Here is an 18,581-nt window from a genome sequence, read left to right on the forward strand (position 1 = left end):
GCGCTGTCAAGTTTTTGGCGCCGTTATCGGGGAATAGGCATTTTAGAGACACTTTGCACTTTGCTATTTTAGATATTTACCATTCATTCTATTTCACCTTTTCTTATTCTTTCATCATTCTGATTTGTTTTCTAACTTTTGGTGCAGCTCCAGGTTATGACCCGAGGGAACCCTTCGATAATTGTTGAAGGAGATCCTGAACTTGAAAAAAGGGGCAAAGAACCTGTGCAAGAGCCATCAAATCTAGCTGAAGTAGAAGGTGAAGAGTCAGAAAATATGGTAGAGTAGAATAAACAACAGAGAATACTTTCAGACTATGCCAGAGCCTCAGTTATGGACACGCAGTCGAGTATCGTGCGACCCCCAATTATAGCTCCAAATTTTGAGCTAAAACCAGCATTCATCCAAATGATACAGCAGTCAGTGCAGTTCAATGGTTTGGCCGATAAGGATCCAAACAATCACATTGAAAACTTCTTGGAGGTTTGTGACATGCTGAAGATCAACGGTGTTACGGATGATGCTATAAGATTGAGGGCTTTCCCATTTTCTCTAAAAGGAAGAGCCAAACAGTGGCTCCATTCATTGCCAAGAGCTTCCATCACAACATGGAACGAAATGGTCAAAACCTTCCTTACAAGGTACTTCCCTCAGGGAGAGTCGGCAAAGCTTCACAATGAAATATCTTCATTTGTTCAGATGGAACTTGAATCCTTGTTTGAGACTTGGGAGCTGTTCGAGGACCTCTTGTGGAAGTGTCCACAACTCGACATCCCCGAATCGATGATCATTCAGACTTTTTACAATGGGTTGAATCCAAGTACAGAATAAATGAGAATGGAAACTTCGAATACGACCGGAAAACTCACTCAAACCTCTATAAATAGACAGAGAAGGGCTGAGAAGATGAAAGACAGTGTTCGTTGAGTGTTTGGGAGTTATAAAATGAAGAGGCGCGAGTGGGTTTTAAAGAAAAATGGCATCCGTTGGTGTTCTGTGCATCTACACGGGCGTGTGGAAATTACCCACGGCCATGTGACCCCCACAAGGTCGCCTACAGGGGCAAACACACGCCCCTGTGTGCTTCCGGGATAGCCCTGATTTCCTCTGAACGCATCAACACGGGCGTGTGAAAATTAGTCATGCCCGTGTGCCTGACCCACAGGGGCACCTACAGGCCCCTGTGGCTTCTCTGTCCTCCCGAGAAAATGGCTAAGTGTTCCACATGCCACTGTTGAAATTCCACACGGGTGTGTGATGCTCACAGGGGCACTCACACGTCTTTGTGTGCTCTCATTATTGAGGAGAAGTCTCTGCAGACTTTCACACGGGCGTGTGGAAACTACCCACGGCCATATGACATTCACAGGGTCATCCACAGGGGCAGATACATGCACCTGTATCTTCTCAAGTTGGAGTCTGAGAACTCTGCAGAGATCCACACGCCCATGTGGAAATTACCTATGGGCGTGTGACTGTCACATGGTCGTTTACATTGGCAATCACATGCCCCTATGTCTTCTCAGGATGGAGAGGTTGAGCTCTCAACGAAAACTCACACCCGTTTGGAAATTCCATATAGCCGTGTGTCTTCTCTGGATGACTCAGATTAAACTACAGACTCTGCAAAAATTTTTTTGCAACATTCATGCACATATAAAGGCTGCATAGACACTGAAAACTTAACCAGAGAATCATTTAAACAAGCTCAAACGACCTAAAAGCTTCACCAATCACCATTAAGCACACTAAAACACCAACAATCCGCGAGAAAACACATCAAAAGCATGAACAAATCAAGACACCAACACTAAAGCTCTCATTCATGCAAATACTAAACTAAAACCTAGAAAAACACTAAACGCTTGAGTTGCCTTCCAAGAAGCGCTTGTTTAACATCACTAAGTTTGACGTACCTGACCTTATTTGACGGGGGCTCATGAAGAAACAATACTTCCTTGTTATCGTTACTAACCTCTCCACTAAGGTATGGTTTTAGCCAATGTCCATTTGTCCATTCATCTTAAATGTACCCTTCTCTGGATGGGTAATTTCAATAGCCCATTGGGTGATACTTTAGTTACAGTGTATGGCCCAAACCATCTAGACTTAAGCTTCCTAGGAAACAACCGTAAGTGAGAATTGAATAGCAACACCTAATCACCGACTTGGAACTCCATCAGATTCTAGATATGCTTGTCATACCACTTCTGAATTCTTTCCTTGTAAAGTTGAGCATTCTCATATCCTTTCGACCTTCATTCATCCACCTTAAAGAGATGAAGCATTTTTTGCTCTCTCATTTTGTTCAAATCTAAATTCATTGCCTTGATTGCCCAATAGGCCTTGCTCTCAAGTTCCACAGGCAAATGATACAATTTACAATAAGCCAAGTTAAAGGGAGTGGTCCCTATTAGAGTCTTATATGCTGTTCTATGAGCCCAAAGTGTGTCATCCAAAAGTTCGGACCAATCTAGCTTTCCCTGCTCCACTGATTTCATCAAAATCTTTTTTACCTCTCTATTAGTGACCTCCACTTCACCACTAGTTTGTGGATGGTAAAGAGTAGTGAGGTGATGATGCACTCTATAGCGCTTCAACATCTTTTCAAGTTGAGTATTGCAAAAATGAGTTTTTCAATCACTGATTATAATTAGTGGGGTTCCAAATCGAGTGAAAAACCTCTTCAAAAATTTTATCACTGTCCTAGCATTATTAGTAGGCAGAGCTTGTGCCTCCACCCATTCGGGGACATACTCAACGGCCACCAGAATATATTGATTACCATTGGATTTCGGAAACGGCCCCATGAAGTCAATGCCCTATACATCAAATACCTCACAAAATTGCATTGGATTCTGAGGCATTTTATCCCGTCTACAAAGGTTCCCTGCTTTTTGGCAATTGTTGAATCGGAGAACAAACTAGTGTATATCTTGAAACAAAGTCGGCCAATAAAATCCGGTGGTTAAGGCTTTTTCAACAGTTCTGCTTGAAGCATATACCAACCTTCTTCCCTTGATACACATCTCCGGACCACATGGTCTTCACAAATACGGAACATAATTGATCATCCGAAAAGTAATTCTTTAAATCACTGAAGAATTTCTTTTTTTGGAAGATGAGGCCCTGCTAAAGAACTTGCCCTGATAAGTAATTTGCAAAATCTGCAAACCATGGAGTGTCACCTGATGCCAAACTCTTGACTACATACAAGTGCTCCTTGGGAAAGAAATAGTTAATTTCTTTGTTTGATGGCCCTAGCCCTTCACAACCCTCTGATCGAGACAAATGGTCTGCAACCACATTTTCAGTCCCTCTCTTATCTTTTATTTCCATATCAAACTTTTGCAAAAAGTAAAATCTAACAGATCAACCTTGGTTTAGCATTGGACTTGTTCATGAGATAATGGCGTGCCGAGTGATGGGTGAATATAGTGACCCTAGATAAGATGAGGTATGTCCTGAATTTGTTAAAAGCAAACACCACTACTAATAACTCTTTTTTTGTAGTTGTATAGTTCTCTTGAGCACTTGTGAGAGTCTTACTAGCATAGTATATCGGTTTGAACTGTTTGCCATTTCTCTGCCCTAAAATTCCCCCAAAAGCATAATCACTCGTATCGCACAAGAGCTCGAATGGTTCATTAAAATCTGGTGTGATCAAAATCGGTGCTTGTACTAACTTCTCTCTTAACAATTTAAAAGCAATCACACAATCATTCCCAAAATCAAAAGGAGTATCTTTTTCAAGGAGTTTTGTCAATGGTTGAGTGATTTTTGAAAAATCCTTGATGAACCTCCTGTAGAAACCCGCATGGCCCAAGAAACTACGAAATCCTTTCACATTTGTGGGTGGAGGAAGTTTTTCTATGACTTCAATCTTCACCTTGTCTACCTTCATCCCACACTTGGGAAATCTTATGCCCTAGGATAATACCTTCTTGGACTATAAGGTGACACTTATCCCAATTAAGAACAAGATTTGTCTCCTCACATCTCACCAACACTCTTTCCAAATTTCTCAAACAAATGTCGAAGGAATCTCCAAACACTGAAAAATCATCCATGTATACCTCCATGATGTCCTCTAGGAGATCATAAAAAATAACAGTCATGCAATGTTAGAATGTCGCTGGTGCATTACACAACCCAAAAGGCATTCTTCTATAAGCAAAAGTACTATAGGGGCAAGTAAATGTTGTCTTCTCTTAATCTTCTTGAGCTATGGGAATCTAAAAATATCCTGACATACAATCAAGGAAGCAATAAAACTGATGCCCAGCAAGTCGCTCCAACATCTGATCAATAAACAGCAACGAAAAATGATTCTTTTGAGTTGCATCATTCAACCTTCTGTAATCAATGCAGAGAAGCCAACCTGTAACCGTCCTGGTGGGAATTAATTCATTCCTTTCATTTCTTACCACTGTCATTCCTCCTTTCTTCAGGACTACCTGAGTTAGGCTCACCCAAGCACTATCGGAGATGGGGTATATAATTCTTGCGTCCAACAGGTTTACCACCTCTACCTTAATAACTTCCTTCATATTCTGGTTCAATCTTCTCTGGGGTTGAATCACAGACTTGTAATTATCCTCCATTAAGATTTTATGAGTGCAAAATGAAGGATTAATACCTTTTATATCAGAAATCTTTTATGAAATGGTAGATTTATGTCTCTTTAACATCCTCATAAGCTTGTCTTTCTGATCTGCTGAGAGGTTTAAAGCTACATTGACAGGGAGCTTTGATCCTTCCATTAGATAGGCATATTCTAGATGTACCAACAAGTCTTTAAGCTCCAACTCGGGGGGGTTCCTCAATGGATGGTCATAATCTGTTCTCCTTCAATCTATCAATTTCCTCGAACTGTGCTGAATTTTGTTCAAGAGCGTTCCCCAAATTATCAATTTGTATATGTGATTCTGAATGATCTTCAATAACAACAACCACATCCTCTATCTCACAAATTTCCTGGACTGCCTTTGAAACACCCGATGAGAAAATTTCATGACTTTGTTCTTGATGGAAAGAATCAAACTGAGCAAGAACCTTTTCCAAACTTCCTTCCAACTGGTAGCTAATGGACAATAGCGCTGACTTTTCAAACTGATCCAACACACTATCTAGCTCATAATTTGTATACTGAATCTAATTAATGTGATCAACAACTAATTCTTCCACAGGGTGGTTGTTTGTGGGTTTCTCTTGCATGAAACAACATGAAGTTGATTGTATTACGAACAACTGCATTTTCTGCTCTATGTGTTCAACCATTCTCATGATTGTGTCAAATATTTTGATTATGTTGATCATCTTCTCTAAAATTAAAGAACAAAAACAAATCGAAACAATGGGAGAATAAGAAAGTGTGAAATAAAACAAGTAATAAATATCTACAATAGCAAAGCGCAAAATGCTGCCAAAATGCCTATTCCACGGAAATGGTGCCAAAAACTTTGACACACCCCTTAAGTGTGTGTACCATGAGTACATAGGTTGTCGAAGTAATAAAGCACACCGGTGAGTGGGTAGTTGTATCAACAGGGAGTAGTACTCAAAAACACAAGAATTTCTATTTAACTATAGTGAAAATGATTAAGGAGTTATGTGAACAATATCAATACAAATAAAAGTAAAAAATAGAATAGAAGCGCAATAGGGATAAGGAGATATAATCGATAGATAGATGGGGCACCTAGACATTGCTCACACTAGGACTATTATTTCAAGTGCAAGACTAATCATTATGCCTCATAACTGAGGCTTAATGAGTCATGGACATCCAAAGACATACATTCCCAAACCTAAGGTCAACTGTCACTAACCCTCCACTATACCCCAGTGGAAAGGGATACTCTCAACACCTCACACTGTGTGGGGTTGCATGAAGCCCTAGGGACTTCAAGTGGTAAACCGTATTCCCTAAAATAGATCTAACCTTTTGGTCCAGGCAAAAGGTGCCTAGTTATGATTAAGGCCAAGCACTAAGGATTACTTCAACACTTCACTCTGTTGCTTGCACAACTAAGCCCCAGTGGAGTTTGTCTCTTAGCACTTTTCTCTGTCATGAGTGCAAAGAACTCTTAGAATGTGGAGGTAGGATAAACCACATCAAAAGAGAAAAGAGATGTTCCGCTACCTCTCTACTCACTCTCTCAACCCTCTCCACGTTGCTTTGTCTAATCCTAATGGATCGTCACTCATCCACAAAGATTACCAAGATGGATTCTCATCCCTAGTGACACTATAAGGGAAATCAATACAACAAGCATTCAAGGATGGAACTCAATTAAAACATCAATTAAAGAAGCATAATAAAGGTCAAAGAAACAAAATTATCCTAGGGTTTACAAGTCCAAGCACACACTAGGGGTTTAGCTCACCATGGAGCAATACACAATCAACAATGAAATCAATAGTGAAAACACGTAATAAATAGATAAAACCCCCTTGTATTCTGGATCGATGGTCTTGTGGAGCCGTCTCATCTTCTAAAAAGGTTCCCTTGTCAAGCCTAGGGCACACCTTGCTGAATCAATACCGATGAAAGCTCCCCCAATAACTCTCCTCCAAAGGAACGCGATGTCAAAGGCCGTAAAACATTTCCAAAAACTTAGACAAAGCCTCTCCTAACCCTAACTGTGAGCACCTCCAAAGGTGGGCAAAAGATTGGGAAAAGATTCTTTAATAACTCTCAAAACACGGTATTTATAGGGGCTGGAATCAGGCATCCACACGGGCTTGTTTAAATTCCACACGGCCGTGTAGATTTCCAAAACTTGTTTCCTGCAAGGTGTGAACAAGTACTATTATAACAAATTTGCTACAGTAATTTGTTATAGTAAACTACTACAATACTTCACCAAAATGCTTCTGAATCCACTCTTTTCATTGTGTCTTTAATAAAACCACATTGACGAAGCTCTTGCTAATGTTTGCACAAGTCGAAACATATGTGTGACTACCTTTGTGCCCCTCCAATTTATGTATTCTCTTGAGCATGATGGAGGTTGGCATGCACCCACATATCTTTGAGCACAACTTGTGTCTTCACCTTTGTTTAACCCAACAATTTCATCAACAATTGCATCCATGATCTACTTTTGCTTCCTTTCTTTTAAAATTATCTCCACAACCCTAAATGCACAAAAAAACACAAATACACATGCATAAGCTATAAAATTTGATAAGAGTAATGCTCAATGTAAGAAAATAATACTTCGTATTACTGATACACAAGCACTTATCAGCTGCAATCTACCATGGTGTCACAAGGTATATATCCTTGTATATAAGGATTTATGCGAATCATTCTTTTCTCCATTCAATTAATGAGAGATCTATTGTTTATGCAGGTAACAACAAGTGCAAAGGCTATGAATGCAACATTATTATTGTCAAGTGCAACTCATAATGTAAACAAAAATCTAGTCCCATTGATGTAATTGCTCAATTGAACTAATACCCAATCTTTTGTACTAATGTTTTGATAAAATTTATTTATGAAATATATTTTAATTTTTTGATTAGTATTTGAATGGAGTGTAATGCAACTTAATAAAACTTTGGTAGGTATAATATTGTAAAAAATTTATATATTTATAAAAAAAATAATAAAATGTAGTTCACATTAGCAGCGGTTTTGGACTGCCGGGAAATGCAATATTTGATGTGAGATGTGCATTTTGTGGCTATTTGAATTGCCGCCAAAACAATCAGGACATGCAACTATTGCATTTTACGGTGGTTTGAAACCACCGAGAAAGTTGCACTTGGCGGCAGTTATAACTACCGGGAAATGCAATATATGATGGAATGTGGTTGTAATTAGTTGTAGGTATAACTGCCTCTAAATGCATATTGCACTTAGAGGCGATTGTTCTGGTAGTTAATAATAACTGCCGTAAAATGAGTCCTGATGCTAGTATTCATGGTGGTTTTAAAACTACTGCACAATTACTTTCATGATGATTAAAATCGCCGTGAAATGACTTAAAAATTGCTGCCAAATGCATTTTTTCTTGTAGTGACTAACATTTAACCGCTGCTAAATGTTAAGCACTTATCAGTTGTTGAGTGAAAAGCAACTGATAAATGCACCATTTCTCCCACTAGTTAACATTTCACTTCTTTTAGAATTTTTATTTCTATTCAAGTTAAGATTTTCTTTTTATTAATAAAGTTTTTTAAATGTTCTTGTACCATAGAGATTCCCAAATTAAATTAGCTCCCATCTCAAGGTAACTAATTTCTAATCCCATGAGGTGGTCTTATTTCGTTATGATTGCATTAAAGATTTTTTGAATCCCACTATTTGGTTTAACCCTAGTCAAGAGAATTTACACCCATATACCCTGTATCTATGCTTGCACACACCCCTTATCAACTATTATAGATCTATATATGATTAATTTCTTAATCCTAATCGTTTAAATCAGTCATAAATTTGGGGGCTTTCGCTAATGAAAATACATGGTATCAAAGTGCACATAGAAGATTCACAACATACAACTCAAATAAAAATAGATATATAATAAATATTAAAATAAGAAAATCATCTCACATTTTATTAATATCCAAGGTACCAAAGAAATTTAGCTTCATATACTAAGGAGGTTTGTACTACAATCTAATTAAAAATAAATTAATTCAAAAATAAATAAAACCACAACCGAGAAGGGTTAATCACTACTTTGATATCACCATTTAGGAGCGCTCCTCGATCTTCTCCCTTTAATTTAAAGTGCTGAACCTCACCTCCAATCTTCACTCCTAGGAGAGATGTCTTTCTTCGTCCAAAAACCCCTTCCCACACATGCTTTTGGAAGACGCTTGAATCAATTGTCATGTTGTTTATACAACCACTGTCAACTAGCCAAGTGCTAGTATAGTGACATGTTGCATAGAATGTAGTAACAAACAACTCCTCTATCTAATGTTACTGTTGAATTTTTGCTATCTAATTATGCTTGCTTTCTTTGTTGATTATTCTTGTTCTTGTATACCTTCTCTACATGACCAAATTTCTTAGATGACCTGCATTGCACATTTGACCTAAACCAATAATCATTTGTTGAATGACCATTGTTCTTGTAGTGAGAACATGGAGGATATCTCTTTTTGCCTCCATTTTTTTTACTTCTTTCGCCCTCATTCAATTCCTTATCGTTCTTCTCACCAAATTGCTTCTTCTGTTCACTTTAGAAAGTTTTCCACTTCTACTTGATAAGAAATGCAAGCGTACTTTCTGATCAAATAGTAAAGTGTGCTCAAGAGTAGGGTATTGATCCACAAGGAAATTAATGAGTCTACAACATTCCAATATTTTGTATTATTTTGTACACTCATTTGGCTTATATTAGAAGTATATTTTGGAATTCGACGCTAAATATAGTGTGTATTGCATTCTTAGGCTTCGAGCAGCACTTAAAGATGAGAGAGAACCAAAAGAAGCACTCCAGACCTTAAACGAAGAAGTTTGAGCTCTATCGGCATTGACTGAACAAGGACAAGGCAAACTGGATGGCTTACGGGCAGCTTACGATGTCACTTACGGCCACATGCACTTTCTAGAGAACCTTGCAGGCATGCTTATGCTCATAAGGAAGAGTTTAGAGCCAAGTCAGATGATCATACGGGCAGGACTTACGCCAGTAAGGATGCCCGTAAGGGCAATCTAGATGAGTTTATGATCAGAACTTATACTCATAATGGCGGTCGCAAGGGATAGTATAGTGAAGCTTACGGTCCAATGCTTACGGCCATAAGCTAGATTGTAATATAGATAGAAGACCTTACAAATGGGACTTATGACCAAAAGTGATCGCGTAATTCTCGTGATTGATCTTCTCCATCTCCTTATGACCACGTCCTTACATCCTTAAGCAACTCATAAGCAGGCAAATGTAAATAGATATGATGAGGACTTTTAGGGCATTCTTTGGATTTTTTTTTTGTTCAATTCTTAGAAGCAAAGTTAGGGAAGAAATAAGACTAATCTCCAAGGCTCAAGGGGTGATTCTAAAGGAGATTTAGATAAACATTCAAGGGGATAGGAGATTGTAGCCATCAAGCTCACCTTGGCGGCGTGTGTGGAAGCTTTCCTAGGGTTTTCTCGGCAATCAACCTATGACACAATTGAGAAGGGGGTTTTCATGCTTTCAATGTTTCCTTCCATGTCTTGTATCTTGGATGCTTGTCCTCCATTGATGGAAAGCTAATTTATTAGATTTTTGGTCATAGTTGAACTGTAGGGTTTACTCTTTGACTTTTGTTATTGGATTTATGTGATTTACTTGTTTTCCCTATAGCAATCGAATCAATTTGAATCTAATTGTGTGTTTGAATGCTTGATTTATATTGTGGTAAAAGCTCTAGTTATCATACTTGATGTACTTTGGGACGAGAAAAAAATTCCCACCTATTATAGAAATGCCGTGATTAGAGAAAATTGTGAGTAAGCCTAGGTACAGGGCAATTCGGAGACTCTATCTCCCTTAATTCTCCTGAGTGAGTTAATGAGAATCTCCATGCTCTTTGGAATTATGTGGAGTGCTTTTTAGTAGAAATTGTATTTCTACTCTTTATTCGACTTAGGGGTAATCTCTCCTCATAAGAGAGATTACCTACTTAATTAAGAGATTCTCATTAGCCCACAGTGAGGTTTTATAGAGTGTTAATATGATTGTGTAGATGACTATATTGGCTCTGTGCTAATTCAATTAAATTCACCCTCTACTGAGGGATTTAGTATAATTAAGAAAACCTATCAGTTCAAATAGGATTCCATACCTAGACAACTTTTGTCATGCACTTAACAAACCCTAGAAGGATGCTATGCCTGGACATCATTTCCTTCCTTGATTTCTCTCCAGTTTTATTTTTGTATTTCTTGATTTGCTCTCTTTAGTTCACACACACATCACTCGATTGATTAGGTTAATTTTCAGAATTTGGATTTTTACTAGTATTCTTATTCTTCACTATGGATCGACATCCTACTTTACGCACACTATTATGATGTGATTGATACATACACTTGCATCCCTATCAGAAATAGAAAGTGCCAATACTAATACTAACTCTAAAAAGTAGCCTACCAAAAGTTGTAATATGAGAATGTGAATAAAAGAACAAAAACAAAAATAAAAAATACAAAAATAGAATTGGTCAAATAAGAAAGGGGAAACGAGAAGCTCGGGCATAGACTCTCTTTAGGGTTTTATATAAGTCCAGGACAAATAGTTAGAAATTCTATTTGAACCAAGAGAAATCCTAAAAATACTGCCCCCCCTCTTGCAAGGGTGAATAGTAACTAATCTAGTGTAGTGTTGATACTGATACCCATGATTGCATTGTCCTCTTGAAATCCCAATGCGAATTAACAATAATTCAATAAGTAGACAAAGCTTTTTGTAAAGCAATTTCCCCAAAGAGCATGGAATTACTTGCTGATTCAGCCGGGAGGATTGTGGGAGGAGAACTCTTCACTATAAAGTACCCTATTTCTAGACTTACTCACAATCCCCTCCAATCATGGTATGCCTATGCTAGGTGGGTCTTTCCACTCATCACACAAGCAAATAATCCATGAAACTAGGGTTTTGGCCTTGATAGCATTCAAGACATTGATAGCACCTGATTATATTCAAATAATTCGGATTCCAATTATAAAACAATTAAAGAATAAAGATCCACCACCAATGTCAAAATAGATCAAACCCTAGAGTTCATTTACGCCCAAGTAAGTAGAAAATTAGTTATTAATTAAGTAGAGCGACTAAACAATTCACAAGGTGCAATAAGTATAAATGAAAACATAGAAACCCCTTTCTCAATTACCTCAGATGCCGCCAAGAAACTATTTGACGACTCTTAATTTCTATCCTCCAAGGTAGGTGGGCTATTTCTTCGTCTTAGTTAGCCTCGAATGCTCTGGAGAATCACCCATTTTCTTTCCCCAAGCCTTACTGTCGAAAGAACAAAAGATCCCCTCAAAACCCTATTAATGAATATTTATACCTAGCCACATACGGGTTGCTTATGAGCATAAGATTATGGCCATAAGAAGCTGGATATGATGGGCCACGAGCATTACAAGATCCCTTATGGCCATATGTTTCTTTCTTAAGGCCTTCTGTCTAGTGTTACAATCTAGCTTACAGCTGTAAGCACTGAACCGTTAACTTCTCTGGATTGCGTGAGCGACCACCATTATAGGCGTATGTTGGTCCTCGTAAGCTCCTCGAAACAAACCTTACGGTATGACTTACAGGTGTAAGACCCGCCTGTAGGTCACTTTGTTTGTCCTTATGCCCCTCTTCACGGGTATAAGAATACTCGCAAAGTTCTCTAGATGAGGCTAACAGTTGTAAGCATGGCCATAAAGTGCCCGTAAGTGGGTCTGTCTGGCCTGTTCTTCAGTGGTTGATGCCAAGAGAACTTCATCTTCCACATTTTCGCTTTAGAATGCTTCTTTTGACTTTCTTTCATCCTTAAGCACTGTCCGAAGCCTAAAAATACAATATTCACCATGTTTAGTGTCGAATTCCACAATAGTACTCTAATACATGCCTAATGAGTGTACAATATGATATTAAATAATGAATAAATGTACATTCATCATCGCTTTACAACAAAGCACATTCACTAACAGTTTCTTGTCTAATTAATCTTCTTTTTTCTTGAGCTTGAAAGGCATGGACTAGCTCAGATAAGGAAATCTAGGACAAATCCTTTGAGTCTTCAAAAGAAGAAATCTTGAACTCAAATCATTCAGGAAAGTTCACCAAAACTTTCTCCATAACCCTGTGATCCAATAGCTCCTTACTATAAAGCCCGAATCTTATTAACAACTTCCATGAGTCTATCTGCATACTCTTTTATGGTTTCATTTTTGGATTCAGAATTTCAATTCTTCTTGTTTTGTCACTTACCATATAGATCTCCTTAAGCTTGTTCCAAGTCTCTTTTTGTGTTTCACAAGCCATAATCCTATTGAAAATTGACTCTGAAACTGTAGCATGAATATAGGACAAAGCTCTTGAAGCTTTTTTGTTTCTTCTTCTTAATGAGATCTAATTTTCTATAGTGTTGGATTGTCTCCTAAAGGTTGTGCCTGTTTCTCTATTTCAACATTTTCCACAAACCAAGGCCTCTAAAGTAAGATTTCATCTTTACACACCAAACTTGATTTTTCTTGCCATTAAAAAACAGGTGGTGAAAGGGATGATATTTTGTTGGAATCCATGAAGGTTTAAGGTCTGAGTTTATGGGTCATTGGAGAGAAAGCTTGCTAGTTTTCTTTCTTAACTCATATACACATGCCTTCTAAGATTTGAAAAGCTCAAATTCCATATGTTAGAGTTTTTGTCTAAGAAGGAGGAAGAAAGGCAAACAAATTTGTCTGAAAAGCATGCTGCTAGATTCGAAATGGTCATACATATCAAGATAAAGTATAGTACATGAGCCTATCTTACCTACTACATCAACTCTTCCTAGTTTTAAGAATAACCACTAACTAGCTAACAAGTCTAACAAAAACATCACTACATTTCACTTAATGTTGTTGCACATAAATTGCTCAAATAGATCAAAGAGAAAAAAGCATCACAACATTAACATACATGTTAAATGGTTAAAAAAATATGTGCATATATATATATATATATATCCTTATATATTTCTAGTGGTTGTTATATTAATATTTTTGTATATATCCCTAAAACAATTATACTAATTATACTCAATACATCTCAATCTTTAAAACTCCTAATGGTGATTAAATCAATAGTTATGCCTTATTTGTTTTAAAAAAAATTAAAACTGATTTTATTCAGTCTATCTAGATAAAAATTAACGTTGTTAGGGGTTTTAAGAATTTCAAAATTTTAGTTTTATTATTATAAAAGTCAATGATTATATAATTTATAACATATTTTAATGGTGTATGTGAGGAAGTTTTTTTTTATGACGAAAGGCGACAAGTGCCGCCCACAAGTGGATGTCAGAAGGACACATAGGTGTGGTAGTATACCAATTACGGTAGTTTAATGACCCCTAGGGATTTACAATGTAATGTGGGCTAACATGCAGGGTACCATGTGAGCTCATGATGATATATCAATAACCACAACTCCACAATGGTAAATCCCTCTACTTTGAAACCTTGGTACAGTATTTCTATAGTATGTTTACACAGTAGTGCTTCACAAGGGATTTGACCTTGCACTATTCACTCACAACTCATGATGACTTGATAGGGTTGCAAGTGTACACGCTGATCAAGTAGTAATAGTGTGCACAAAAGCAGGGTATCGATCCACAGAGAAGAATGAAAATACTAATACTAGCCTTAATCTCGAAAAAAAGCCTAAACTAAATTTGTGATTTGTGTGAGCAAACTAAGAAACAAAAGCAAAGAAAACAAGAATAAAGGGATAAAAGAAGTCAAGAAATCAGGGGGAGAATGGATGCCTTGGCATAGTATCCCTCTACTGTTTGTTAAGTGTAGGACATAAGTTGTATAAGTATGTAATCTTATTTGAATCCAGAGAAATCCTAAAATATACTAAACCCCTCTTGCAAGGGTAATTAGGAACTAATTCAATACAGTGCTAATATAGACACTCCACAATCACATTGCACTATATAAAATCTTAATGTTGATTAACAAGAATTTCTGAAATAGATAATCCTTCTTGCAAAGAGATTATTCCTAATCCTATACAGAATAAAAATGCAATTTCTCCTAAAATCTCTTCCCTATGACTGCAAAGAGCATGAAAAGAAATTGTAAATCCATTCGAGAGGATTGAAGGAGGAGAACTCTCAACTCCAAACTATCCCATTGCTAGGCTTACTCACAATCCCCTTTAATTGCGGTATGTTTATGCTAGGTGGGCATTTCTACTTATTACAAAATACATCATACATGATAACTAGGGATTTCACCTCATTAGCAATCAAGCCATATAAAACATAAAAATCAGATTCAAATAACATGGATTATGACACACCTCTTTCTTGTGTGTACTGTAAGTTCATGGGTGTCGAAGTAATAAACTACTCTAAGGGTCGGGTAGTCGAATCTACAAGGAAAAGGGTTACAAGTACTAATTTCTTCTCTGCTATCTAGGCTAATGGTAAATGGGATGATGTGATGATCTAATGTGCAAAGAAATGAATACTAAAGACGAATATGCAAGGGTAAAATATAGGGAGATCTCAATCAGTAAAAGTGGGGTATTCAGGCAATGCTTCCCCTACGATTCAGTTATTAGGTACTAGGTGTGCAAAGTGTTTCTAGAATGAGTAGGTTAAGTCATGGAAATCCAAAGATAATCGGATCATGTCTCCAGATCACCGATACTGGTCCCCTATGAGGTCTCGGCGGAGAAATCTCTGAGTCGCAACACCTCACACCACATATGACTATATAACACTTTGGGGATTCCAAAGGGTGTATCCAATTCCTAAGAATAGACCTAATTCTACATCTAGGTGAAAGGCCCCTAACCCCTTAGGAGGTCTCGGTGAAGAAATCTCTCAATCTCAACACCTCACACCATATATGGATGCTTAGAGCTTAGGGAATATGGAGAGAGAATACACCAATCGGATGGGAAAGGGGACGCTCCACTATCTCATGACTCACCCTCTCAACCCACTTTAATTTTGAGGTTCTAACCCTAATGAAGACCTCTCTCCCACCAAGGCTTACAAATCATTCAAACCAAACAACCATAAGATCAATAAGGCAAGCAAGCATTAGGCAAACAAGATTGAAACACAACCAAACTCGGATTAAATAGAAACATAAAGCAAATCCACACAAGATTAGAATCCTAGGGTTCACAAGCCCAAATACCCTCTAGGGGTTTAGCTCTTCATGGAGGAATATACAAAACAAGTAATCAATGAATGAAAGTATATAAAAGCCATAGAAATAAACCACCCCTATATCTGAACTGATGGCCTTGATGGAGAGCTTTGACGTCTTGATGGAATCCACTATGAAGCTAGGATTGTCGGTGGCTTCCTTGATGTAATCACAAAGGAAGAATTGATCAAAGTTTGTGAGGAAACCCCTCCTAAGACGTAAAGACTTCCTCTCCAAACCCTAAATGTCTTACCTCTAATAGCCGCCCAAAATATATCCAAAGAATAGGGCAAAATGGCTATTTATAATCTAAAATCAGGGATGTCATGTGCCTCCGCATGACCGTGTTGGATACAAAATTTCCCACATGACTGAGTGAAAATTTCACCTGGTCACATGAACAGTGTTTGCTACAGTGTTGTTACAGTGCTTTGCTGTATTATTTTCATAAACAAGGCTCCAACTCTCTTTTCTTGAGGCCACTGACACACTCCTTACAAGTGCGTACCGCAAGTGCACAGGTTGTTGATGTAATAAAGTACCCTCATGAGTTGGTAGTCGTATCCAAAGGGAATAGCGATCAGAAACACAAGAATTGCTATTTAACTATGGTGAAGATGATTCAAAGTGGTGTGAACAATATTGATACAAATAGAAATAAAAAGATCAAGAAGGAGACAGAATAAAATGATAGGAGAGGCAATCGATAGAAAGTGGGGCACCCGGACATTGCTCACCCTAGGACTTTGGCTTCAATTGCAAGACCAGTCATTATATCTCCTAGCTGATGTTTAATGAGTCGTCGAAATCCTTAAACACACGGTCCCAAACCTAAGGTCAATCATGACTGACCCTACACTATGCCCCGGTGGAAAGGAATGCTCTCGACGCCTCACAGTGTGTGGGGTTGCAAGAAGCTCTAGGGACTTCAAGTGATAAACCCTATTCCCTAATCTAAATTTAACCCTTTGTCAAGGCGAAAGACCCCTAGTCATAATTAAGCCCCGGCACTAAGGATTACTTTAATGCTTCACTCTGTTACTTGGGCAACTAAGCCCTAGCGGAGTTCCTCTCTTAGCATTTCACTCTATTGTGACAGTAAAGAACTCTTGGAACACAGAGGTAGGATAAATCACATTGGAATGGAAAGGGGACGTTCCGCTACCTCTCAACTCACCCTCTCAACCCTCTCTAATCTAGCTTTGTCTAACCCTCATGGTGTGTCACTCATCCACAAGGATTACCAAGATGGATTCTCAACCCTAGTGTTACTCTAAAGGAAAATCATTTCAACAACTATTCAAGATTGGAACTCAATTAGAACATCAATTAAAGAAAACATAATGAAAGGTCAATGAAACAAAATCATCATAGGGTTTACAAGTTCAAGCACCCACTAGAGGTTTAGCTCTGCATGGAGAAAGATACAATCAATAATGAAATCGAAAGTAAAAACATGCAATCCAGAAGTAAAAGCCCCTTGTACTTCGTATCGATGATCTTGTGGAGTAGCCTGGTCTTCTCCAAAGCTTTCCTCGTCAAGCCTAGGGCACATCTTGCCGAATCGATGCCGACAAAAACTCCCCCAATAACTATCTTCCGATGGAACATGGTGTTGAAGGCCGTAGAACTACTCCAAAAACTTTGCCAAAGCCTCTCCAAACCCTAACCGTGAACGCCTCCAAAGTTGGGAAAAAGATGAAAAAAAGATTCTTCAAAATGCCTCAAATCACGACTTAAATAGGGCTGGAATCGGGCATCCACACGGGCGTGTGGAATGTCCACACGCCCGCGTGAATCTTCAGGAATTGAATTTTCAACGCGTTGTGAATAGTAACTACTACAATGGATTGCTCCAGTAAGCTGCTACAGTACCTTGCCAAAATGCTCCCGAATCCGCACTTTTCATCGAGGCCACATGAATGGGCACATATCCATGTGATAGATTGTGTTGCGTCTTCAATAAAATCACATTTGACGAAGATCTTTCTAGTGTTGCACAAGTCGGAACGCATGAGCATGATTGCCTTTGTGCCCCTCTAATTTCCATATTCCCTCTAGCATGACGGAGGTTGGTACACACTCACATGTCTTTGAGCACAACTTGTGTCTTCACGTTTGTTCACTCCAAGATTTCATCAACAAATTGCATCCACAATCTACTTTTTTATCTTTCTTTCATAATTGTCTCCACAACCCTCCATGCACAAAAGAACACAAATACGCATACATAAGCGATAAAACCTGAGAAAAGCAATGATCTATGTAAGAAAAGAATACTTTGTATTACTATTATACAAGCACTTATCACACACCACTTTGAATCATCTTCACCATAGTTAAATAGCAATTCTTGTTTTTCTAATCACTATTCCCTGTGGATACGACTACCCACTCACCAAGGTACTTTATTACTTTGACAACCCGTGCACTTGCAAGGGGTGTGTCAAGGTTTTGGCGCTGTTACTGGGGAATAGGCGTTTTGGGAACACTTTGCACCTTGCTATTTTAGCTATTCATCACTTGTTCTATTTAACACTTTCTTATTCTTCCATCATTCCGATTTGTTTTCCTTTCTTTGGTTGCAGCTCCAAGTTATGACCTGAGGAAACACTTCAACATTTTTTGAAGATGATCCAAAAATTGGAAGAAAAATTCATAGAATGGGAAAAGAACCTGTGCAAGAACAGTTTAA

General features: G+C 38.0%; 1 protein-coding gene and 1 non-coding gene across 2 annotated transcripts; both read right to left on the reverse strand.

Moving 5' to 3' along the window:
- Positions 1-667: 667 nt before the first annotated feature.
- On the reverse strand, positions 668-773 carry LOC120283179. Its single transcript, XR_005543178.1, has one exon. It is a non-coding gene; the product is annotated as a small nucleolar RNA R71 (small nucleolar RNA).
- Positions 774-4,235: 3,462 nt separating this feature from the next.
- On the reverse strand, positions 4,236-4,604 carry LOC120282833. Its single transcript, XM_039289674.1, has one exon. The coding sequence runs from the start codon at positions 4,602-4,604 to the stop codon at positions 4,236-4,238; it is 369 nt and encodes a 122-aa protein (XP_039145608.1).
- Between the last annotated feature and the right edge of the window lie 13,977 nt (positions 4,605-18,581).

The sequence above is a fragment of the Dioscorea cayenensis genome, chromosome 18, assembly GCF_009730915.1.
Source record: "Dioscorea cayenensis subsp. rotundata cultivar TDr96_F1 chromosome 18, TDr96_F1_v2_PseudoChromosome.rev07_lg8_w22 25.fasta, whole genome shotgun sequence".
NCBI classification, from domain to species: Eukaryota; Viridiplantae; Streptophyta; class Magnoliopsida; order Dioscoreales; family Dioscoreaceae; genus Dioscorea; species Dioscorea cayenensis.